Source organism: Meles meles, chromosome 14 (assembly GCF_922984935.1).
Source record: "Meles meles chromosome 14, mMelMel3.1 paternal haplotype, whole genome shotgun sequence".
NCBI classification, from domain to species: Eukaryota; Metazoa; Chordata; class Mammalia; order Carnivora; family Mustelidae; genus Meles; species Meles meles.
The window spans coordinates 76311233-76336278 of NC_060079.1; the positions used below are offsets into that span (position 1 = coordinate 76311233).

The 25046-nt window shown below is 41.3% G+C and overlaps 1 protein-coding gene across 4 annotated transcripts in view; it reads right to left on the reverse strand.

Moving 5' to 3' along the window:
* NALCN (sodium leak channel, non-selective) overlaps positions 1–25046 on the reverse strand; it is a 319112-nt gene that overhangs the window by 287486 nt on the left and 6580 nt on the right. For all 4 annotated transcript variants that reach the window (XM_045978577.1, XM_045978576.1, XM_045978575.1 and 1 more), the window contains exons 2-3: positions 14788–14934; positions 11623–11805 (exon numbers count right to left, since the gene is read on the reverse strand). In XM_045978577.1, coding sequence (XP_045834533.1) covers positions 11623–11805; positions 14788–14895 — 291 coding nt within the window. In that variant the 5' untranslated portion in view covers positions 14896–14934. The remainder of the gene's footprint in view (positions 1–11622; positions 11806–14787; positions 14935–25046) is intronic.

Sequence of the window (25046 nt, forward strand, 5' to 3'; positions counted from 1 at the left end):
TTACCGAGCTTTCTTGCCAGATGACAAAGAGACAACTGGGAATTGTCTGTAGAATTCGCGGTCTGCGATACATGGGATGATTTACAACACAAACCTCTGTCACCCAAATGGTTTATTTTTGCCTCCAGGGATCTGGTGAGCTAGAAGGCTTCTCAGAATAGGAAGTAGTGGGGAGGCAATTAGGAACGAATGCTTGGGGAGTGGGAATGAATTGGCTGACACCTTAGAGCATGGGGAACACAACAAAAGATGTGACATCCTTAAGACAAAACATGTCTCCAACAAAAATTTTTGAAGACCAGTCTCCCCAGAAGGACTTCCTTCCTCAGTTTCACTATTTCGGGGGCCCTTCCTCCCCTGTGTCTTTTATAGAATACCATTACGGGATTGGCACGAAACAACGAAGGTGACGGGCCTCCAGAGTGAACTCCTCGGATAGAGAGCAGACCCTGTCGCTCTCAGATCTGAATCCCCCGTGCACCTTTACTGAGCACAGAATGAAGCCCGAGCTCCTCGCAGGACATGCCAAGTCCTCCCCCGTGCTGCCGGCCACCTTCACTGAATCCCGCACACAGCCCCCCCTGCGACTTCTCACTCCTGAGCGCTCCCCAAAGCACCAGGCTGTTCCAGGCCTTGGGGATCCGAGTGTGCCTCTTCTCCGTCTGTGAAATCCTTTACTTTCACCCCAACGCTCCTGCCACAGACCACACGTACTCATCCTTCGGGACATCGGCTTCCTGCCCCTCCTTCTTCAAGACTTCTCTGATATCTGTGATATCCCCAAGAAGACGTTTTCACTATTTCTTGTGCCTTCCCTCCCCCGCATCTTTTACAGAATACCATTACAGCATTTGCACAAAACAACAAAGGCATATCTCTCACAATCTGCATTCTCACTATACAAATATCTGCCATTTATATCTGCAAAAATATTTGCCCCCAAATCACTATGTATCTAGAAGTACCACTCTAATGAATCTGCGTGTGTGTTAGTGGAAACATGGAAACCGCCCGTAAATCTGGCAAGAAGGTACAGTGTACAATGCATGTCTAGCTCTGCTGTTCTTCTGAGCTGGATCTTGTATTACAAGACACAAGTGTCAAGGGCATCACGATCTTCCTTTTCCCTATCTTCCCTGAGGTTAGCTTTTTGCAGGACCTAAGACAGGAGTCTACCAACCCAGGTCATCTGATCTTATCTCATTAATTTTAAGACACACTACTCCCCACCCAACACAGTTCAACTTCTCTAAATTTAGGATGTACCTTGTAATCAACGCGTCAATTACAATCTTACACCTTATAATCCAAGTGTAATTAGTAGCACTTTTTCTGTGCTGTAAAGTGATGCCTCACCTGACCACTGATGACCTCACAGATTCAATCCAGCATGGCAGATAATCCTCTCACATATTATATCTTTGTTTTTTACATTAAGAGCACATGCTCCCGCTTTTGTTTGGTGAGTGTGAAACACCCACTCCTGAATTCAGGAAATACAAATAATTGAGTGATAGGTGTTTAAATGCTGTTCATTATACAGAAATGTACAGGTGGATTGCTACCGAGTGTTAGACGGTGATCTAGTGATATGTGGAGAAGTTGGCTGGGGTTTCTATAAAGCATTATTGGTTTCCCCATTTAAATTGATTAAATTGATTAATATAGGCTCCAGTTTTCTGAAAACACGCTGAAAGACATTTACAGGAATAGATTAGACGCAGAAAATTAGGAGTGCTTATATGTGCTTTACAAGTCTGAGCCACAAAGTTCTCTGCGGACAGGAGCTCTGCTCTTTGTCTCTTCTTCTAGGGCAGTGACACGCTCAGTAGAGTAAGTGTTCCGACCAGTATTTGCTGAATGATCAAAGGCAAACTTGGAAACTGTACTTGGGTTTGAGAATATAACTCTCCCTCATGTTTTTAATTATAGTTTTTATCTTCAGTATCCCAAAATTTTAGCATCTTAAATTCATATTTATACATAGTTTAATATATTAGACAAAACACTGGGTCAATAAAATTTGTGGGCAATACCAGAAAGCTACAGCTGCAGTACTTTCTTCTTAAAAAATAAATTTTCTGGGTTTGGTTTGTTGTAGATACTTCTACAAACTAGGTATCATTAGATCACCGTACCTTAAGCATTTGGTCTGAATTTCAGGTGTACAATACATTGTTAAAACAAGCTAGGTATAATTTTAGAGCATTCAATATGATGATGATCTTTTTCTTTTTGTTCTATAACATCTTACATGGATTAATACAGTTTATGCATGGAAAACGCTCCTTCAAAAACAAAACACCCGCTTTCCCCAAACCTCTGACATACGTGTATATCGACGCACACATAGTCTTCCAACAGAAGTCATATGACAGACTGCTGTTACTTCATCACGAAATGGGACTGTTCCTCAGAAATATTGGCTGGGAATCAGTACATATAATATCATTTCCAACCAAACTATTTGTACAGCTTTGTTACAAACAATGTGAAATCTTATTAAGAAAAGTGTAACCTGATGATTAAAATAGAACACTATATGCACATACATACTCATAATGATCCTAGATGTGTGTGGGAAAAACACAAGCCTAAGTCCCACAAGTGAACACACAGCACATATTTGCACATTTTCTGGGTAAAGACACTAAAAAATTGAGTGAGAGGTAACTGTCATACTATTAGAAAACGAATTAAGGTAGAAAAAGTATGGAAATATTTTATGAAAAAAATAAGCTTTTTGGAAGACAGGTGCTTAATAAGAGTTAAATATATATATATATAGTAGGGTTAGTGATGAGAGCATAGTAACTCAAAGTTGAGTAACATGAGGTCCTTTAAAAAAATGATCGTCCGGGAGTGCCTGGGTGGCTCAGTGGGTTTAAGCCTCTGCCTTCGGCTCAGGTCATGATCTCAGGGTCCTGGGATCAAGCCCTGCATCGGGCTCTCTGCTCAGTGGGGAGCCTGCTTCCCTTCTCTCTCTCTACCTGCCTCTCTGCCTACTTGTGATCTCTCTCTGTCAAATAAATAAATAAAATCTTAAAAAAAAAACAAAACAATGATCATACAGCCCCTATAGGGGCTGATGCATTTTATTATGGAGTAACTTATATACCTACATTTTTCTCATGCAATAGTAAGCCAAAACAAATTCATAAATACAAAAATGGGGAGTCAATAAAATTTAAACGAACAATACAAATGTACTGTAACAGATGATATCTTGCTAAAACTAAGCCTTTATGAAAAGTTTAAGATTTCTTTCCAGTTTTAGTATATAATCCAAATTTTAAATTATATCTATCTAAGGTGTACAACTTAGTTGTTGACATATGTTTTCTACTCAATAGCCAAAACAAACAAACAAACAGCCTAACTTTAAAAAGACAATGGACCTGAATAGACATTTCTGTAAGAAAGACATGGATGGCCGACAGGAACATGAAAGGGTGCTCGACTTCACTAACCACCAGGAAAATGAAAATCAAAACCACAGCAAGACGCCACTTCACACATGTTAGGATTTATCAAAAAGACAAGAGATAACAAGTGTTGGGGAGGATGTGGAGAAAAGGGAGGTTCTTAAAAAAAATGTAGAACATATCTGTCTTATAATCCAGAAATCCCACTTTTACGTACATATCCAAAGGAAAGTAAGTTCAGTTTTAAATACAAGAATGTAATCTCAAACCTAACATAAACTCTTTGGTCTGTGAATGTTGTAACCTGAATTTCTGCAGAAATGTATGTTACAAAAATGAGAATAAAGTCATGACTTTTGGCCGTGGGGACCTCAAGTGTGAGAACTCAGTGAGATGATAAATTTAAAGCTTGGCTCAGGATAATTAGACTTCCTATTTAACTATGTTTAACCCAAATCTCACATAGCATTTAAACACTGAACACCAGTTTTAATGAGATCTGAGGCTCTAATGATTACTTCCAGATAATGTTAGCAAGTCAGTATTACAAAAATCTGTAGTATATTTGTGTTTAATCCAAGCATTCCTAAATGAAAAACAGACTGTATTTGATGTTCATTTTCAGTTTTCAATTCTTACAGATTGAAGATGAAAGCAACACTTTCAGTCTTAGTCAACAGCTCATCATCCAAATACTGATGGAAGTCAGAAAATACTGGGCATGACTCACTGAAAGGGTTTCGAAAACAGCCTGGTCATAAATCCAATATTTTCTTATCTAATGATTGCTCTGACTTTTAATATTTGAACTATGAAAACCTCTGCTCATTCAGTGCTCGGTTCACTTGGCATGAATATATTAAGTCCACCTCTGTTCTTCTTATCATTAGACTGTGACATTGCAATGTCTACTGTCAACTTCATGATGTGAAATCCAAGTCTTAATTTATTAAACAACTTCAGAAACAAAACTTTTATTTTAGGAAATGTCATGCTTCTGTTCCTTCAAGTTGGAATCTCAAAGAAATCAACACATGGTGTTTTAATCCCAAAGAATGTTCGGAGATTGCATTGCCTGAATGACCAACGTATATGAGCGCCAGGGTCATTCAAGGCCCTCTGGGGCATCACAGAATTCAAAACAGGGCTAAGCTGTGCTGGGAGAGAAGTTACAGTGGCATAAAGGATGCCTCCACCACCGTCGCAAGACCACCTTTGCCCCAAGTTGGCCTCCTGGTTTAGCGATCAGTTTTGGGCACCTCAACATATCTAACCTATTAACCTACTAACTTATCTAAGTTTACTGCTCAGAATATCTGACCTAGCGACTCTGTGAAAGACCCAAGTGATCTTCAAATCACACTGAAATCCACTGGCTGAGGCATGGCAGGTACCCCCCGCACCCATAAGCCAACAACTTTTCCTAAGGGGTTGGGGATCCCATATTACAGTCATATTATGTAGACCCATGCTTATTGTACCCACAATGGGCTCTTGGTGATTCTGTGAGCTTACTGGTTTCTTAGTAAATGCACTAAGACTGCTGTGGCTTTGATGGTTCCTTTCAAGTTCAGTTCCTACACTGAACTGAATTTCTCTGTGAGTTGCCACAAACTTCAGAAAGCTTTTTTCAAAGCTTCTTACAATATCTGACAATAGCAAGCCGCTGGCTGGTCCAGTGGCTTGCTGAAGCTAATTCTGTAGGGAATTCAACGGTGTGTCCCCCAAATCCATGCCCATTCAGAACTTCAAAATGTGACCTCATATGGAAATAATGTCCTTCAAAAATGTAATTAGTTAAGATGAGGGCATGCCGAATTAGGGTGAGCCCTAAATCCAATGACTAGTGTCCTTAAAAGAAGAGGAGAGGACACAGAGGCACGTGGAAGGAAGAAGTTCCCATGAAGACAGGAGCAAAGATGGGAGCAACACAGCTGCGAGCTAAGGAATGTCAGAGACCACCCAGGGCCTCCCAGAGTGGGGAAGAGCAAGGAGGGGGTTTCCTCTAGAATCTTCAGAAAGATTGTCGCCCTGCTGACACTCTGGTTTTGGACTTGTGGTCTCCAGAATGATGAGACAATGAATTTCTGTTGTTTTAAGGTACCAAGTTCATTGTCGTTAGTTATGTAAGAAGCAGGAAACTAATACAAATTCCAAAATACTTGTGAGCTTTTTTGAGTTTATTTTGTAAAGGCCCCCTATGACAAGGAAATCAGAGGAGAGAACTCAGGCAATAACAAACCCTCTGAGAGCTGCGCTTGGGGAATTAATAAAGTATATCTGTAGACAAGCTTCCGGCCTCACTCCTGTCCTTTATCTCTTCACTATCAGGCCCATCAAACTACATCCCCCCCCTCCCCAACACACACACCCTCCCCAGGACTTCTCCTTCAGATCATAATGTAACCTGGTCAAAGACATTCACTCTCAGAACTGTGAACACTGACTTCTGAGGACAAAGGGAGAACCTGGGTAATGTTCACTGTGTCAGAAGTGGTGGTGTGTGGACCAGACTGTTCCCAGGCGGGACCTGAGCTGAGGTCATTGCTGCCCCAGGTGCAGAGCTCCCTGGAGTGTACTTTCTAAGCTTGATCTCCCAGGGCCTCAATCACTCCATATGCCCAGGAGATCTTCCACCACTTCCTTTGGGGGGGAAAAAAAAAAAGATAGCTAGAATTTGTTTCTTTCGCCAGACACAAAGTACATGCTAAATAAACTATGTAGAGGTTGAGCAACTGACTTCAATCTGGGTAAGATCATGATGGTAGTTTTTTCGAATCTCCCAAATTTCCTAAGAAAACAGTGACATAGCACAGAAAAACATATCCATGGATAGAGTCTCGAATAAATCTAACTGACAATGTATTCCAAAATAAAGACCAAACTATGGACAATATCAACACCTACTCAAGACCCCCGCTTGGGGAGGTTGTAGAGGAAAGGCATGCAGGGAAGTTCAGGCTGATCTGAGAATTTCACAGCACCAAACTAGTAACAAATACTAGCGAAACACTTAGTGGAAGCTTCAGACAGTGACCCTGAGAATAAAGGGCAAAATTCTTCGGAATGTAACAAAGCGGTCTATCAATGGCAGGTGAATGTGAAACAAAAGAACTAAACAGTAACAAAGACAAAATACCCACCAAGGGGCTGGGTAAACATCAGAGGTGACAGAACATCCTCACCTCTCAAGTGGATCCCATTAAAAACCCCTTTCTGGGAGACCAGAGACCCAAGCAAGAGAAAAACTCCTAGAGTAGAATCTGAATAGGCTAGGGCAGGGACAGGAGGGACATAGGATAACACGGATTAGATAGGAGGACCAGCAGGTCAGAGGAGGCAGAGCTCAGACATGGGATGGGTGCTGCAGAGAGAAGCTATATATTTTATATTTTATGGTAAAACTGGGGAAGGAACCCTCAAACTGATAATATATGGAAGCTACTCTACCCATTAAGCAGGAGAAACTCTGATTTCAAATGAGCAATGGCAAGAAAGGTAACAGAACAAAAGGATTATGATCAAGTCCTTATGAATATATTATATTGTATTTATGAATATATATATTATAATATCAAGTCCATATAAATATATAAATGAAACAAATAATGTACACAACACACAAATAATGTATAAGACATGCAAAGAATAAGCATACAAAACAGATAAAAACTGTAGTAGACTATAACAAAGTGATCAAAAGAAATTAAGAAAAATAGATGCTACAAAAGCACAAGAAAATTGGGGCGCCTGGATGGCTCAGTGGGTTAAAGCCTCTGCCTTCAGCTCAGGTCATGATCCCAGGGTCCTGGGATCGAGCCCCACATCGGGCTTTCTGCTCCGCGGGGAGCCTGCTTCCTCCTCTCTCTCTGCCTGCCTCTCTGCCTAGTTGTGATTTCTCTCTGTCAAATAAATAAAATATTAAAAAAAAAAGCACAACAAAATTGGAAACAACCAGGGAAATGATGTCCAAACAATAGAAGACTGTGAAAAAAAGACAGAAAAGCATTCAAGAAATAATAAGAATGAGAAAGAAATGAAAAAAATATCATTTCAGAAGAAGAAGTAAACTTAAAGGAACACAAGATTGAATAAGCAGCATACGGAGTACAATATGGGGAACAGAATATAGGAAAGATAAAAATAGGGGGAAAAAAAAGAAAAAACACACACAAAGAAAATGATGGAAATAAACGACCAAAACATGATCTGGTGTAACTGGGATATAAAAGAAATCCTGAAGACAGAATCGAATAAAATAAACATCGTATGATATGCCTATGTCCTTAATGGTCACAAAAGACACATTCTCATAGATCTACTGAGTTCAATAATAAAGGGAAAGACTCTCAGTATGTAAGAGAAAGATCCAATCACAAAGGAGGAAAAAACATTCTCACAGCCACATTTATACCAGAAGCAAGGAAGTAACATATTTAAGAATCATGAGAAATGAAAATGTGAAACACCATAAAAAATCTGGGAATAGACCAAAAAAGTAAACCAAATAAAGCAAAAAAAGAAAGGTAAAAGCAAAAATTAATGAGTTCAAATGAATTAATAAGCTGTTCTTTTTAAAAATCAACAAGATAAGTAAACGAATTGGCTAATCTAAAACAAAATGAGGGGTGCCTGGGTGGCTTGGTCAGTTAAGTGTCTGCCTTTGGCTCAGATCATGATCTTAGGGTCCTGAGACTGAACTTGTCCCTCTCACTCTGCCCTATCACCCCTCCCTCCGATCATGCTCTCTCTCTCAAATAAATTAATACAATCTTGAAAAAAAAAATGCAACAACAACAACAAAAAACACAAACAAGCAAACAATACTAGCCAACCCAAGCAAAATAAATGCTAATTTAACAAAAAATTCAAAATTTGGAAGAAGTATAAATCAAACAGAGAAAATTAAGATTATTGAATGCAATCTTCTATTAATAAGTTCAACAAATTAAGCAGTCAATAATTTCCTTAAAAAGTACACATCACCAAACAGAATCCATAGACCAAACAAGTCTGAACAGAACAATTTCTATAGAAGAAACAGAAATAGAAAGTCATCCCACCAAAAAAAAGCACTCAAACTAGATAGTTTCATAGCAGATTTGTACGAAAATTTTTAAAGATTATTCAGACTATTTTAGAGCATAGCAGTGTACACACATCATGGAAAATCTAATACTAAAACCTGACAAAGATTAGATAAAATTAAAACAAGGAAAATAATAACAAATATCATCAAATAGCACATTAAACCAGAATAAAACTGTCGTGACCCCTCTCTGTTTTTTCCAGGAATGTAAGAATGGTTCAATATTAGGAAATCTACCCTATTCCAAGAGTTAAAAAGAAAAATAATCATTCAACAAAATGTAAAAGTTATTCACGATACAACAGTCAAAAATTGGAATTAATGTTTGTTCTCTTAACCTGATAAAATGTACCTACTTCAAACTCTAATCCTTCAAATTATTTAATGAGGAAACATGAGAGATGGTCTAAATAAGCCTGGGGTTAAACAAAGATGCTCACTCTCTCTCATACTATTTAAAATTGAGCTGACCCGGGGTGCCTGGGTGGCTCAGTGGGTTAAAGCCTCTGCCTTCAGCTCAGGTCATGATCCCAGGGTCCTGGGATCGGCCCCGCATTGGGCTTTCTGGTCAGCAGGGAGCCTACTTCCTCCTCTCTCTCTGCCTGCCTCTCTGCCTACTTGTGATCTCTCTCTGTGTCAAATAAATAAATAAAATCTTAAAAAAAAAACCTTTAAAATTGAGCTGATCCAATAAATAAGTGAGAAAGAGAGAGATAACTGAAATGGAAATAAAAAGACAAATAAAAAGACAAAGGAATAAATGGAAAAACTACTATAAACAGTACAAGAATTTAGAAAATTTAGTAAAGTAGCAAGAAATAATATTAGCACATAAAAATCAATTAGCCTTCATTTAAAAGAATAACAGCAGGGGCGCCTGGGTGGCTCAGTGGATTAAGCCGCTGCCTTCGGCTCAGGTCATGATCTCAGGGTCCTGGGATCGAGCCCCGCATCGGGCTCTCTGCTCTGCAGGGAGCCTGCTTCCTCCTCTCTCTCTGCCTGCCTCTCTGCCTACTTGTGATCTCTCTCTCTCTGTCAAAATAAATAATAAATAAAATCTTTAAAAAAAAAAAAAGAATAACAGCAAGTTAGAACACTTTATAGAAGACCCCATAGTGACAGCAAAAAGATGAAATAACATAACAAAGCACAAAAATAACAAAAAATGTGCAATATGTATATAAGGAGAAGTGTAAAACACTCCTGTGAGACCCAAGAGTGGACTTGATAGGACGGAAAGAGCTTCTGATCTGGAACCAGAAGTGTGTGTGGCCTGAATAGTCATGAGCAAAGATAATCACGGTAGAGGAAAAGTAAATGTTATTTACATCACCTAGAGCTAATATTCCCAACACAAAGAGTACCCAAACCTTGAATGAAAAATAATAAAAACTTGAAAATGGCCTTTGTATATAGTCAGGCTCAAATCAAACTCACTCTCAAAAAGGGAAATTCAAACTAAAACTACACTGAGTTACCATTTTTCACCCATCAGATTGGCAAAGGTCCAGAAGTTCTACAAACCATTTTATGGCTACTGCTTGAGGAAAGAGGCACCTGTGTACAACGCTGGTCAAAGTCAAAATGGTTCAGGGAATATGGAGTATATAGAAACTAAAAATGGAACCATTGGGAATCAATTAGCAGTATCTAGAATGTAGAATGTTCTACAAGACTCATTTTCCCAATGGACTGATGACAAGAAATTCTTTTTTTTTCTTTCTTTTTCTTTTTTTTTTTTTTTTGCAGGATATGTGGGGTTGAGAATTAAGCAGCGTAAAGAGACTTAAATGAGATTTAAAAATATAACAAATATGTTTCTTAAAGCTCGTTTGAGTCCTGATTCAAAGAAGCTAACTTATTATAATAAGAAATGTTGGAGACAATTGGGAAAATATGTCTATGACTTGGGTACTGGCATACATTAAGAAATTGTTGTTAATTTTGCTAGATGCAATAATGGCATGATGGTTATGTTAAAAAGGAAGTGTCTCAGTCAGTAATGCATGAGGCGTTACTTCTGAAATGACCTGGTTTCTGAGACTTGCTTAAAAATGAAAAGAACTGGCCAAATATTGATAACTGTTGATACTGAGTTATCGGGATTCATGACAACTATAATCCCTACTTTTGAGTAAACTTAAAATTTCCCATAATAAAAAGGTTTTCAAAAGGTTAAAAATGAAAAAAAAGTAATGTGCTGACTGTGACCCTTCTGTTTTAAGGATGATACACAATGAACTATGCATAGAGAGATGCACTGACCCGAAGTAATTTCATGTTATGCATCATCACATTAGAATCCTGAAGTTCTGGTACAAAATAAGGCCCTTTTCCACCAAAATTATGTAACTGGAGATGCTGATATAGCCAGTAAAGAAAGAGCTAGGATTTGAGTCAAATCTGTCATTTGCAGACTTTTATTGTCCCTCTGGTATTTCCTTATACCACTGGCTCCCTAAATAATATGATTTCAAATACTTCACAGAGAAAGTGTTGTCTACCGATTTTTATCTTTTGTGTGCAGGTTAGGAAGACACAGAAGGGATATCCTTGGACAGAACTTTTCTTCCTTTGCCTTTTCTTTCTTTTCCTTTTTCTTTCATTTACTTCTGCTCTCCCAGTGGTGCCAGTGACCTGCCATGGCTTCCCTTTCCTACACTCCTGCTTTCCACCTCATGCCCTTTCTTTTCACTCCTTTGTACCTCGGACAGTTCAGGTTAATGACATCCCGAGTGTCGTCACACTGTAACTTCATCACGTAACATTTATTCCACATCCTGTAAAGCCGCAGGTGGCACGCTTGGACTCGTCCCTGTGCCAAGCCATGGGTTCCCCTGGAGGTGGCATATTCGACCCTATCCTGGCCAGGAAGCCTACAGGCCGACTCTCCCTCTCCTTCCTGGATATCCCAAGGCTTTGTGTCTTACACAATTTATTTCACTTTTTAAAATATTCTTATGCATCATATTTTCACCAGTCTCTGGAGTTATGCCCTATTTTTAAAAACTACAGGATTAAAGAGATGTTTTGTTTGATGGAAATTAATCTGAGGATATTATTAAACTGACTTAGATTTTCAAAGCATTTTGGTTCTAGAACACTCACCTTGACAATACCCCGGATGTGCATTTTTGCTATCATCTCTGCCGTGTAGAGAAACATCAGCAGAGTATCCAGAGTGAAAGTCACATACTGAAGAGGAGGGTAGTGCTCGAAGGTCATGGGCGTGTTCATACAGACGGAAATGACGCTGATGATGGCACAGATGCGCAGCAAAGAGTGAACCCACTGCAAAAGAGGTTCAGAGTTCTCATCGGACATCATAAAATGAGGCCTTAAACTTGCGCTATAAACCACACTGTTTGGAAAATACAATCTCAAGATTAAAATGTTTCACCGGCATAGAGAAGACAGAGTAGGAAACTCATGTCTGTTAAGTGCATACAATGTGCTAAATGTTTTCCCATATTTTACATCATTTAATTATGAAAGCAGCCTAATTTCCACAGGCACACATGAAGACGGAAAGGCTAAGAGACTTTTCCGTGCTCCCGCAGTTAATGAGAGCCGAGGGCTCATTGTGAACCTGAGCAGGTTACTTCCGTGCCTCTGATCTTCCCAAGGCACTGGGCCACAACATAGGCAGATACCGATCCCATTAAAACATGGGTCAGTACCTTACTCATGCAGAAATGTTATGTGCCATTATTTGTATACTTTTTATATATTATGAGCATCTAGAATTATATTTTATTTACCATAACTTCCCTGGTAACTAGCACAGTGACCTAGCCTCCTGGATTGCCAACATTTTAAAAAATGACTTCACACAACATTTCCCATGTGTCCGGTTTTCCTTCCGTTTATATCTTATATGTAACATTCTTGTATAAAAAATATATTTCGAAATCTGACCTCATCCTACATTTTCAATATGGACTTACTATTTTAGAGAATGTTTTGTACAATTTTAGCCCCGGGAACTTTCCCAAAATTCCGAAAAGTAAGTTTCTGCGCAATTCTAGGAATGCACATGCTGTTCAAAGATTTTCCTCAACTTCAACATAAAGAGTAGAAATAATAGAGAAACATGTACATGCACATGTGTGTGCATGTACGTGTGTATACGTGTAAGAAATAAGATCACTCACATACAATATTTTATTATGAAAACTAACACCTAAACTGATATTAATTATATTATATAATATAATCTTAATTATAATAATTATAATATTCCTTGCATCTGTATGCTACCCCCACACACTTCATCTTACTCGTTGATTAATTAGTACACAATACTTAAACATGATGGAAATGTGTTATTTATTGATGATGCTGGATATATCTGCAGTCATGTTAATCCTTTAATATTAGACTCCCCTGCCCCCGAGAAAGATGTCGTGGTTTCATGGTGGATGTGTTCTCAGCTGTGCAAACTAGCAAGACCCATGATGAAAAATGGAAAAGACTGTCAGAATTCTGAGGAGACTCAGACACTTGTAGGCTGGTGAGTGGGTTACAATATTAATCTGACACTTATAATATCTGCATAAAGACATAATGCCATTAATTCTATATCATGGAAGTCACCGATGACTCAATTCATTTTAAGGGTTGATGTAATTTTCATGCAATTTGGAAGCCCTTCAATAAATATCAGTGGGCGAATTTAGCCCCATCTGGATCTCCAACACAAAGGATCTAATTACACGAAAGAGCTTCAAAAGATGGGTTCGTCCACAATGAATCTATTTTGAATTTAAAGAAAGTATCCTAATTAAGCATTAATCATTTTAGTTAGTGCTTCCAAGGCCATATCTATAATGCTGCCTTCCTCAGAGCTTCTCAGAAAGGCTTAGATGTGGCGGACACGAAGAAAAAGTTAGTGAATGTTTTATTCTCCATCCTGTTCAATTCTCTAGCCATGAATGGCAGACCTCCTATGTGTAAGAAATCCTGTGGGGCTCTGGGGCCACAAAAAATGTTAAGCACGTTTCTGACTCATCACTACTTAGCAGTCTGGTAGGCATAACATACACATACTTATATGCAACATACATTTTTAGTTACATACAATGGTAAAATAGGATAAGTGCAAAGAGGAGAGGTTCGTTCTGTGTGTGGTGGAGAGGGTCAAACGAGGAAGCATTCAGACGCCGACCGGGGTGGGCTGACATCCGAGCCAGCCCTTAATGGGTCAGGAGGACTTGACTCATCAGAGGCTGGGGAAGGCTTTCGGGCAGGAAAACAGCGTGAACTGGCTGGACATCTCGGAAGAACAAGGAGACCCTGGTGAGGCTCCAGGGGCCAGTGTGTGCAGATCTGGGAAAGAACAGTCGCCGGCAGTTATAGCCAGACTAGAAAAAGTCCTCCCTGCACAGCTAACCCCTTTTAATGAGCAATGTAGGTAAGAGAGATGTTGCAATGACTACCAAGCAGAAAGGCAATGTGAACAGAAAGGGAAAGGCAGGAAGAAATCCGAGCCTGCTGGACATGTGGTCTGGAGGGCAGATGAGCCGGAGAAGACTAGAGAGGGCAGGGAGCCCGGGCAGATGACTTGTATCCTGGTCAAGGGAAAGACAATCAGTGCACGGGGAATAGTTTATTCCCTTACTCCGGCCTCTGCTGGGAGTCTGAAGGGGAGCCTGCTCTCTGTGGTTGGGCTGACCTTGCAAGACTTGTGACCATGCCCTTCCTCCTTCTGGCTGCTACACTATCTACTCCAGGGACACTGTTCTAGATGTTCCCCCCACGTTCTCCTTGGCTTCATTAGGCAGAGAAGGTGATGCAATTCTTCAGAGACACTACCCACTATCTCACTAACCTTTCCTTTGACTCAACCAACACTTGCCACTCTGAAGGCGACCTTTGATTCCAAACGTCTGATGATCCCCTCGTGCATTCACGCATGCTGAGAACTCTAAGTCATGGAAGTATGATAGAAGAGATGACTCCTGCGGAACTCAAGCTTTGGCTCGGACTGAGAAGGAGCAGTATCAGTGTACGGCGTGACTCTGGGGACCGCGTTCACAGAGGGGGAAAGAAGGGAGCAGACCACCCAGCAGACCTGCCTGTGTGCATGACCCCCCGCGGCACCTCTTTATTTCATCTGAATGATTCTCCACTTGCAGACTTCGAGACTCATCCATACCCTACTGTACCTCAAACAGTCATTTCAAAGCCAAAGGGACGTGATTTTTGAATTACATGAATCCAATTTCCTTTATATCAGCACGCGCTTCTCCGTTCTTCAAAAAAGGAACTTACTGGCTTGTTAATCCAGAGTATGTCAGCGTTGTCTGACAAAGATTCATCGGGACCAAAGTCTGTCACCGGCTGGGCCTCCACCCGGGAGCTCTGCTTCCGTTTGAGCATGCTGAAGTTAGCTTGGGGGAGCCAGGACAAGACTGCAGTCTGGAAGCAGACAGACAGTTCCGTTAGGCACTGAAACCATCTCCACCCCGACCGCCACAAAAACGGAGCCCCCCGTGTATGCAAATGCATTCATTAGTTAGACACGCGTTCTACTGTATGGTGGAGTATATGCAATATGTGCAACAAGAAATTTTAAAAGGGTAAGATAAAAATATCAATCCAAGCTTGGTTTTATTCTCCCTCAACCCAATAGATCACCTTGTGCATTTCATGAACAGGTTGCCCGCCTGTTTGGACGGAGCTAGTCTAGATTAACTGGGGTCGAAGAGCTTTGCCTTCTCAGATATACATATTAGCAGGAGGTTTTTTCAGGCCTAGAGCTGTCTCCACATAGAGTCGGTCTATGCCAGAGCACCGGTGACCAGCTCACATGAACTACTCAGATCTTCCCCAGGATTTTCCCTGGACTTAATCTGAGACATCTACAAACACCGACTTCCAATGACAGTTTCAGAGTTCCCAACTTCGTCCTTGACATAGAGGATGGGGGGCAGAGAGAATGGGGCAGAACCTCCTCTGAATGATTTTTGTTTTTCTTTTGCAAATGCCGGGACTGCATCAGCTCTTCCAGGCACCCTGAAGTAAACACAAATCACACCGGAGGGAGACCAGATGCCCGCTTGCCCGGTACATACATTTCCCCAATTCTGAGTCATTACATCTTGCTCTAGTGTCACTTCTGTCTAGCCACTGCTGCTACCTCCCACAGTCCAGCGGCCATGCAAGGAGGGCCCAGGGTGTGCCGGTCCCTCAGGACACAAACAGCAAACAAGAGAAATATAACGGAGGAGACACAAAAGGCAAAGGTAGGCAGTGCCTGGCTACCCTGAGTCCACAGACTGATCTGATCTGGACTGAGCCTCCAAGGAAAGGAGCAAAGCCAGTGGTGTTTTGGGATATGTACTATGCTTTGGACACTTAGCAATGATATTTTACTTAATCTTTACAGCAGACAACAGAAAGGAAGACGTCTCGCTGGCAGGAGAAATTCCAGCCTCGGGCGGTTAATGACTCGAGCGCGGCTACCCTTGCAAACTTGAAAGGCAGAAGCAGCTCCGTGTGCGCAGAGACTAAGTGTGTGTGATGGACCAAACTGGGGCTGAGAACCGATCAGAGCCACGCAAGGCCCCTGGAGGGAGGGGAGAGGTCTGGGCGGCGCTCCGCCAAGGAAACGCCGAGTCAGGGAAACAGTGGTTTGACCACCAGGAAGCAGCCACTGGCTGTCCTCCTGGCTGCTCTGTGGGGCTGGACACGGGACTCTAACCAAAAGCCAGTGAGGACCCCTTGATTCTCACGGGAGCACGAGAAGAATTTGCAGGATCTCTAAATACACGCAGCTGCAATTTTCATGGGGAAAGAGAACCGACCACAGCAGCTCAGGACACATCAGCCTTGACTTTGATTCTCTGTGTCTGAGTGGCCTCCTCCTATGTCCAGGCTCTCCTGGAGGCACCTGAGTAGGTGTCTGCCCAGCTCTCCTACTCCCAGAAGTCATGGAGCTAATTGGCTTTAAGATGGGCTAGGTATTTCCAGGCTATCTTGCCCTGAATATTGGATTTGAATATGGGCTTTGCAGTAGGCTGCACTAATTAATTTTATTTTACATAATTGGAGTTAGGGACTCTTGACATCGATATGTAAATATATGCAGAATATTCAAATTATGCATGTTCTCTGATTTACTATGGAGGGAAGCATCTGGTGACCTCAATTTGGGATGCTTCTTGAATGACAGTCTCCTGTGCACCTGAAAACGGGATGCAGAATCTTTTAGAAATCCTTCAAGATTACACAAAGGAAATAAGTGTGGTTGTACAAAGTTGTTCGGAGATGATACAAGAAATTTTATAGACCTAGCCACCAACCAGAATACCTTTCACACTGAGCCAGTGGAGACTCGTGAATGACCATTTATTGATCTTATGATCTGGCCATAAGTTATGGTCTGGAAAATGTTCTGATGTATGAATACGATATCTTCATATATGAATACCATGCAGCTTGTATTATAAATAGAGCAGAGCCGGTTTTTTATTATGGATTTGTTTATGTAAAGAAGTAGACATCCAGAATTATTGTTTTTAAATCTCTATGCCAGCTATTTTTGACCCACAAAAACCGGTTGTTCATGATAAATGATACTAATCGTCTTAGTTTGACCCTAATTTTACCTACTGCAAAAACGACGCCAAATTAAACAGTGCCCAAGAAAACCATCTGTTCAAACTCCTATAAAACCGGGTTAATCCACACACACACATTAAAACACACTAGCTCCTGAATCACTGAAATATTGACTGACAATAATATCAAATATTAAAACAATAAAAATAATACCAAATATTATTTAAAGCACCCAAGTAGTAAAATAAACACAAATTATAAACATACGAAGAGTTCAAAATTAATCTGAGGCAGTTGGTTATAAAAAGTTTTCCTTTCCACACAGAAATATGTTTTTACACATTTGTTCATGTTGCGTCAATATAACTAAGTACAGCAAACCTATTATTCCCCTGATAAAGAGCGGCAGTGATATTTAAGTATCCTAGGTAAGCTGATTATTTTGATAGGAAATTGCTTCTGTGTATCTTAGCCTTATCACTATGATGTATTTATAACCCAATACATTTTTTCTTCTGTTTACAGAAGTGTCCTTCATAAGGCAGTGCACTGGATTTAAAAAGCAAGGCTTCTACTAGCTTTTTCACTCTTATTAAAAGTAGTTGGTATTTAGGGCATCTGGGCGGCTCAGTGGGTTAAAGTCCCTGCCTTCAGCTCAGGTCGTGATCCCAGGGTCCTGGGATCGAGCCCCACATCGGGCTCTCTGCTCAGTGAAGAGCCTGCTTCCCCCTCTCTCTGCCTGCCTCTCTGCCTCCTTGTGATCTCTGACTGTCAAATAAATAAATAAAATCTTTTAAAAAAAAAAGTAGTCGGTATTTAAATAGTTCGATAACGAGAAAAGGCTGCACAGTTACCATACTTCACTGATCAATCTTTTGCTTGGAAACCGCTAATGGCAACTCCAGGAGAAAAGATATTCTGGTTCATTTCTCCCTTTTAAATGGCTAAAATCCAGTTTCATGTTCTGGGATAGAAACCTCTGTCGGCGTACGCTTTCCTTAGGACATTCCAGCTCTCTCTTGACCAACTGCAATGAATAGATTCAATTTTCTTTAATTGCACGAGAGACTGTGGACTTCAAGAAACAAACTGAGGGTTTCAGAGGGGAAGGGGGTGCGGGAATGGGTTGGCCTGGTGATGGTATTAAGGAGTACACATATTGCTTGGAGGCTTGGAGAATTGGGTGTTACACCTAAACAACGAATCTTGGAACACTACATCAAAAACTAATGACATAATGTATGGTGATTAACATAATAAAAAAAAATTAAAAACAACAACAAAGTGCTTGCAACACTATGGGTCATTTCTTCTCCTTGTAACTCTCTTGCATTAAACTCTTTCCACTCATCCGTCTTCTAAATGATGGTTTACAGCATGTCCTTTACCTGTTGTCCCCTGTGTCTGCCCTCTGTACTTAACCCCTTAAATGAACATCTGCTCCTACAGTTTCCATCACCATCTGGGTCCTGAGTTGTGCATCTGTGCTGCTGCTTGGCCCTCCCATACAGGCCGGACCGACACCATCACCACTGGAAACTCAACAGATCCTCCTGCCCTGGGCGGGTCCTCACGTGCAGGTCCTCAAATGTGCCAAAGATTCTCTGTCCTGACTAACATGGCCCCTCTGGCTTTAGCCCCGTACTAGAGTCCTTGCTTGGGCCATGGACTTCAGGTCCAGACTGCCACAAACATCCAGCTTTCTGATTGTGTCCTGTCCTGTATATCAGAAATCAACTTCGCAAAACACTGACCTGGTCTCTCCTGTAACTCCGAAAAGCTCAGCCTGTCTCCTTGATTCTCATTCATTAGTTCCTTCATTCATTCACACAGGAAAGACTGCATATCCGCCTCCGTATCAGGCCCTGTGACAGGTGCTGGGTACCCGGCGGGGAAGAGCGAAAGCATTTGGAGCTCGCAGCCCGCCTGCTTTGTTGGGCATCATGTAAGGACACTCGGCCCCGCTCAGGTTTACTTGCGCTTCCGGTCATGCTCATAGCCCATGCGCCCCACTTGAACCGGTCAAGCGTCCCAACACTCCCACCCTCCGATCTTTCTCAGGGACGTCAGCAACTGTTCTCTGCCTGTGTCCTCCTCACGGTCAGCTGCCAATCCCACATCAGTCCTTTGGATTCCCCAGCTGAATCCATGCAGAGTTTTTAAAGGAAATTAAGGGAATGAAATGCTCAATATCATCCCTTGGACTTCTCACCCCAAGCTTTACTGTTTGGTCTTTGGAAGAGCCGCCTTCATGGCTAGCAGAAGTTTCTCATTCATTCATGCTTGCATAACATGCATTCATTCATTCATTCACTCACTCATTAAAAAAAAAAAAAAATCCCAACCATTGTGTTAGGTGATAGGAATTTAGCACTAACAAAACCCAGTTGGTCTCTCCTCTTAGAATTCCAATGCTCTGTGCTCCCGACACAGGCAAACAACAAGTTTAATTAACGACAGAGCAACTGATTAATTAAAGGAGAGCCTCTCACTCCTGCACCTCGTTCTTCAACTTCCACATATGGTATTCTTATTTTCTCACTACCTTATTGCTAGCGCTGCCCTACCTCCCAAGGCAAGGAGTACATATTGAACGGTTGATTCCCAACATGCACCTGCGTCTTCGAGGTCAGACATGGCGAGATTCACGTGACAAGCAAGGGCAGCGGACCACTCCCTTCCTGGACCTCAAATATCTCCATCTTAAGTTAATTTTACTTTTTATTTTCATTACTCAACAATGCAGGATAACTAGAAAAAATACAAAACCAAAACGAAGAACAAGTTGAAACCCATCAGGAACTCTACTTCTAGAGACTCAATTGTTTTTGCAAAGTATTTGTTGTGGGCGTACATTGTGCCTGTCCCACCTGGGGGCGGGTGGAGGGGGGGCCGGGGTAAAGTTCTGCAGACAGGGCAATAATCAGATATACTCTCTCTCCCCCTTTAGCCGGGGCACCTACTCTCCAATGACATATGGGTTGAACCTCTACTATCTTCTTTTCAGTACATATTTTTCCATGCATATATTTATTTTTAAATGGCTGCTTAAACACTGTCTTGTAACCAGTTGTTTTTTCTAATTTAGCAGTATCTTGTGAACAGCTTTCTCTGTCAAGAAATATGCATGCACAGAAAATCCTAACTGTAAACAAACACCACCTTCAAACATCTGCCTTTCCTTGTCTTTCTTGTCTCTTAAGCTTATTTACATCGTTATATGTGCAAGGACTTGCCAGGTAAACAGATAAAAAGACATTTTTTTCTAGATAGGGTACCAACATTGAATTTGCAGGTGAGAAAGGTAACACTATGTATTTTGGAAGACAACTGAATTTGATGTTTTCAATTTTTTTGGACATTACAATCTTATTTCTTTTCTCAAGTATTCCTATTTTTTTTGTTGTTGTTCTGCTTAAATGGCTACAGAGCCTAAACCAACAAACCACTAATGTCCATGTTTGAACAAGTTTTCTGCCTTTTCCCATATGCATACTTAAATATTCCCTTGTACTTCAGCACATCATAATAACAGTTTGAAGACAAAGGGGATGTTTATTCCTGATGCTGGAACTGCCAAATACCATTATTTCTGTAAATACAGACTCTACATTTTGGCTGGCCAAATGTCCTTCCCAACAACAGAACAGGTCCATTCAGAACAAATGAATATAGCATCATGCGTTTTATGCCATGCTTGTAAATTAGGGAGCAAACCCCGCTATTTTTGTCTTATTTTCTGTGATCCAAAATCTCTCACGCTTCTCCACCCCATCCGCTCATCCTTCCTCCGGTTCCCAGGATACAGTGGCGCCCCACGGCCTTTGAGGACTGCACCCCCACTGCCAGCGGAGTGTCCTCTCGCACCATCTTGAATGGCTGAAACTCCTCTAGTTCTGCAAGCCCACGTTGTCTTGGATCTCTCCTAGGGACACCAAGGACCCGTGTCCTGTGCTGCTGCAGCAATCCACACCCACCTCCATGAGCTCACCCCTTACAGCCTCTATGGCCCGGCACACAGCACTTTCCCATGCGGACTTCAACTGCCCAGCAGCTCCTACCTAGTGGTGTTCAATAATTACCTTTGCTCTTAATCATCAAAACCACTGAAGGAAAAGTATTACAGACACGATCTTATACGAAGCTGAATATATATTCCCCAGTCTGAATGCTTCACAAAAAAGAAAACAATAATGAGCTCATCAGTTGACTTCCCCTCAAAATCTGTCAACTGCCATGTAAAAACAGATTCCTTCCAATGTCTACTGAGGGCTTGTCAGGTGCCAGGCTTTGCTCTAAACCCATCGTGCTTCATGTCGTTCCATTCTTACAAGGACGTTTTCACAGATGAGGGAGTTTGGGCACAGAGATGAGCCAAGATATGAACCAAGACAATGTGGCTTGCAGAGCTATTAAATTTAAAATTAACTACACGATAACTCAGAGTGGTAATAAAAAGAAAACTACTTTTTCAATGTAGTCTCATCATACAACCTAGTGATTATAAACTCACTTGACATCAATTATTTTTTTTGGGAAAATAGTACAGACATTTTTCATTTCTTAAAATTGAATTCATTTTTATGATGATTCATTTTATGGTTATTCCAGCCACATGATTAAAAAAAAAGTGTTCCCCCCCCCCTTTTTTTCTGGCAAGAATCTTCAAATGTCTCATTGACTCTATCTAAATGTCACTTTCAGGTTTCTGAAGTCATTATTCATTATCCAGTCTTTTTCCTCTAGCGTGAATTCTAGAACTGTTCTATTAGGCTTTTATTATCTTTTCTCTAAATTTGGGGTGGGAGGGATGAGAAAAAAAGCATTTACTAACATCTAATAATTGTACATCTCCCAGGAAACAAACGGCTGTCTTAATTTCGTACAGATGGCAGATTTTTTAAATTTCCTAGACTTTGTTTCAGTCTATTTTTTTTTTAAGACAGAGAGTGTGTGTGCCCATGTGAGTGGGATGGGGGTAGGGTCAGAGGAAGATGGAGAGAGAAAGAGCCTTAAACAGGCTCCATGACCAGCACTGAGTGGGACATTGTGCTCCATCTCACAACCCTGAGATCATGAGCTGGGCTGAAATCAGCATTCAGATGCTTGACCAACTGAGCCACCCAAACACTCCTAGTCTCATAAATCCTTGACTGAATATGCTGAGAATGTAAAATTAGAAACTAGATCCCACTGATGACACCTTAGCATAAGAGTACATGCTTTCTGCAGAGAATGTACCAAGGCAGAAAGAAGGAGTTTATTAAGGAAGTCCTTTTGCCATACTCAAAATCCACAGCTCAGAATGTGGTCAAGGTTGTGGTTTTGTTTTGTGGTGGTTCTTCCAGTAAGGAAAATCCAAACTAAATGGAAGTTACCTATCTGAAGGTAGCAAGTGGCAGCTGTTTAATCTAAAAGTTTCTAATAATAATACATTGGGTCATCCTGAGACATGGCTGGCTACTTTCTGGATGTTCTCAGAGAGAATTACTATACATTCTGAAATTTGCAAAAAGGACTCCCACACCATCTGGACTTTGCAGTACATTACATCCCCAAAATCTTCCAATGATAAAATCTATTATCATGGTCTTGAAATTGCTCCCAACATTATGCATGTGATTGTAATTCTTAGGGTAGGGTGATAGTCTATACACCACTGTACATAATTTTAGAAAAGAGTCAAGCGTTAAGCATTCTGTATTCTCTTTCGTTCCCCCTCCTCCACTTAAAAGATGAACTCAAACATTTGTGGAAACCTGGCTCTGTGCCAAGTGCAATTCCAAGGCCTTACTATCTCTGAAGTAGTTTTTAGTGTCATCTCCATTGTGCAGATTAAAAGTCTGAGGCAAACTTGCCCAATGCCACATGAACTGGCAATAATTTTAGAATTCAGGGAGTCTGAATTTCAAGAAATTTTGTAAAATTCAAAGGTTTTACAACAGTCATGAAATTCATTTGTGATTTCTTTATGACAAATATAATATGAAAATAATTATTAGTTGTGAAGCTTGCACAAAGTACACCTAACATTTGCTGATGTTGCTCTGGCGGGTCATTTCACTGACTTCTTGCCCTGCCCCAGTGAGGCAGGTGCTCTGTTCGTCTTATTTTGGAGATTTAAACTTAAACTTATTTTGGAGATTGAAAGGTAGTAGAAGTGTCCTGCCCGAGGTCACTTTCTGATCTTGACCCCCTGATCCTCAGCTGTCCACATCTTTCAGTCTGACCCTTCCAAGTCATGGTGACTAGAATCTTCTTTCCCAGAGATCAGGGATAGAGATTCTCCAATTCTTGCCTCCCCCATGTCTAAGTGGTGACAAATTTGAACATGGTGGCCCCCAGAAGTGCAGGTCAGTCCTCCCAGGCCACTCTCAAGGAAGCCTGTCATCAGTCCCTTTGGCGCATGAATTTTATGGGCCAGCGTCTTTCCCTCTAATTGGCTACTGCTCACAGGAAAGGGAGGTGGCTGTGTTTTTTCTCTCTCAAAGTAGCCTGAGTTTTATGTCTGCTCTGATCAGTAGAGTGCATCACGTTAGCGGGAGAACTAAGACATCATTGAAATGTTGACCGCTGGGGTCACAGCAGCAAGCTCTGACTCTCTCTCCAAATGCACTTTTCATTTGGGTGCTTACTCATCTACGACTTGGCCCTGGCTAAATCAGGATGTAGTCCGGCAAAAACAGAGGGTTACACGCATAGTCCAGTCTCAGCAGAGCACAGGGGCCACCCAAGACGGGCCACCAAGCAGAGGAAATGAAACATTTCAAAAGGCCACCTCTAAACCCAGCTCTTCCATTCTCTGTTCCCTTTGTCAGCACACTGATTAAAAACAGAACGGAGGACCACAGGGGAGGAAAGGAAATCTGAAGGGGGAAAAATCAGAGAGGGAGAAGAACCATGAGAGACTTTGGACCCCGGAAGCAAACTGTAGGATTCCGAGGGGAGGGGGGTTGGGGGGAGGGGCAGCCAGGTGAGGGGTATTAAGGAGGGCACGTGTTGTGATGAGCACTGGGTGTTATACACAACTAATAAATCAACTGAACGTTACATCGAAAACTGATGATGTAATGTACAGTGGCTAACTGATCAAAATAAAAAAAAAAAAAAGAAAGAAAATGGTCCCCCACTTTTTATACTGATTCTACTTCCCAAATCCCAAAGAAAAACAGCATATAACTCTTTTTTTTTTCCTGGTTCTTTCTATGAATCAAAACTGTCATTACTTCACTAAGAATTCTGTTCTGTTTCATTTTTGTTTGTGAAAATTAAATTTCCTTTGACCTTTAAAAAACCACTGGATTTGGAAAGGAACTCAGGATGGACTAGAATGGCCGAGCTCCCCTTTGGGGTTATCCCTGCATCCCAAACTCAACTGGCCCAGCCCCAGGAGAGGGCACAGGCCTGTATGTGTGTCACCTAATCACTGTATTGATTACAAATTGAGGCAATGAGCCTCTGGCCAGATCCCTACTCAGAAAATCCAATCAATCTTTTTTTTTTTTTAGGGCTTTTTTTTTTTAATATTTTATTTATTTTATTTGACAGAGAGAGATCACAAGTAGACAGAGAGTCAGGCAGAGAGAGAGAGAGAGGGAAGCAGGCTCCCCGCTGAGCAGAGAGCCTGACGCGGGACTCGATCCCAGGACCCTGAGATCATGACCTGAGCCGAAGGCAGCGGCTTAACCCACTGAGCCACCCAGGTGCCCCCAATCAATCTTTTTAACAAGCCTGGTCATTCACCCCAAGTTTATATCCTTTCTAAAGGTTAGAAAGGATATACACTTATAATTTTGTGACTTATTCTGAGTACAGTATAATGGGTTGGCTGGGAAAACCAGGTTTTCCCGCCAACCCTCTCCAAGATGGCGGACTTTACAGCCAACTTCACTGTGGCCTCCACCTGTCAGGAAACTGAAACTTCCCAGCTGGGAACTGCCCATCACGGATTCTCCCTGCCCTATACT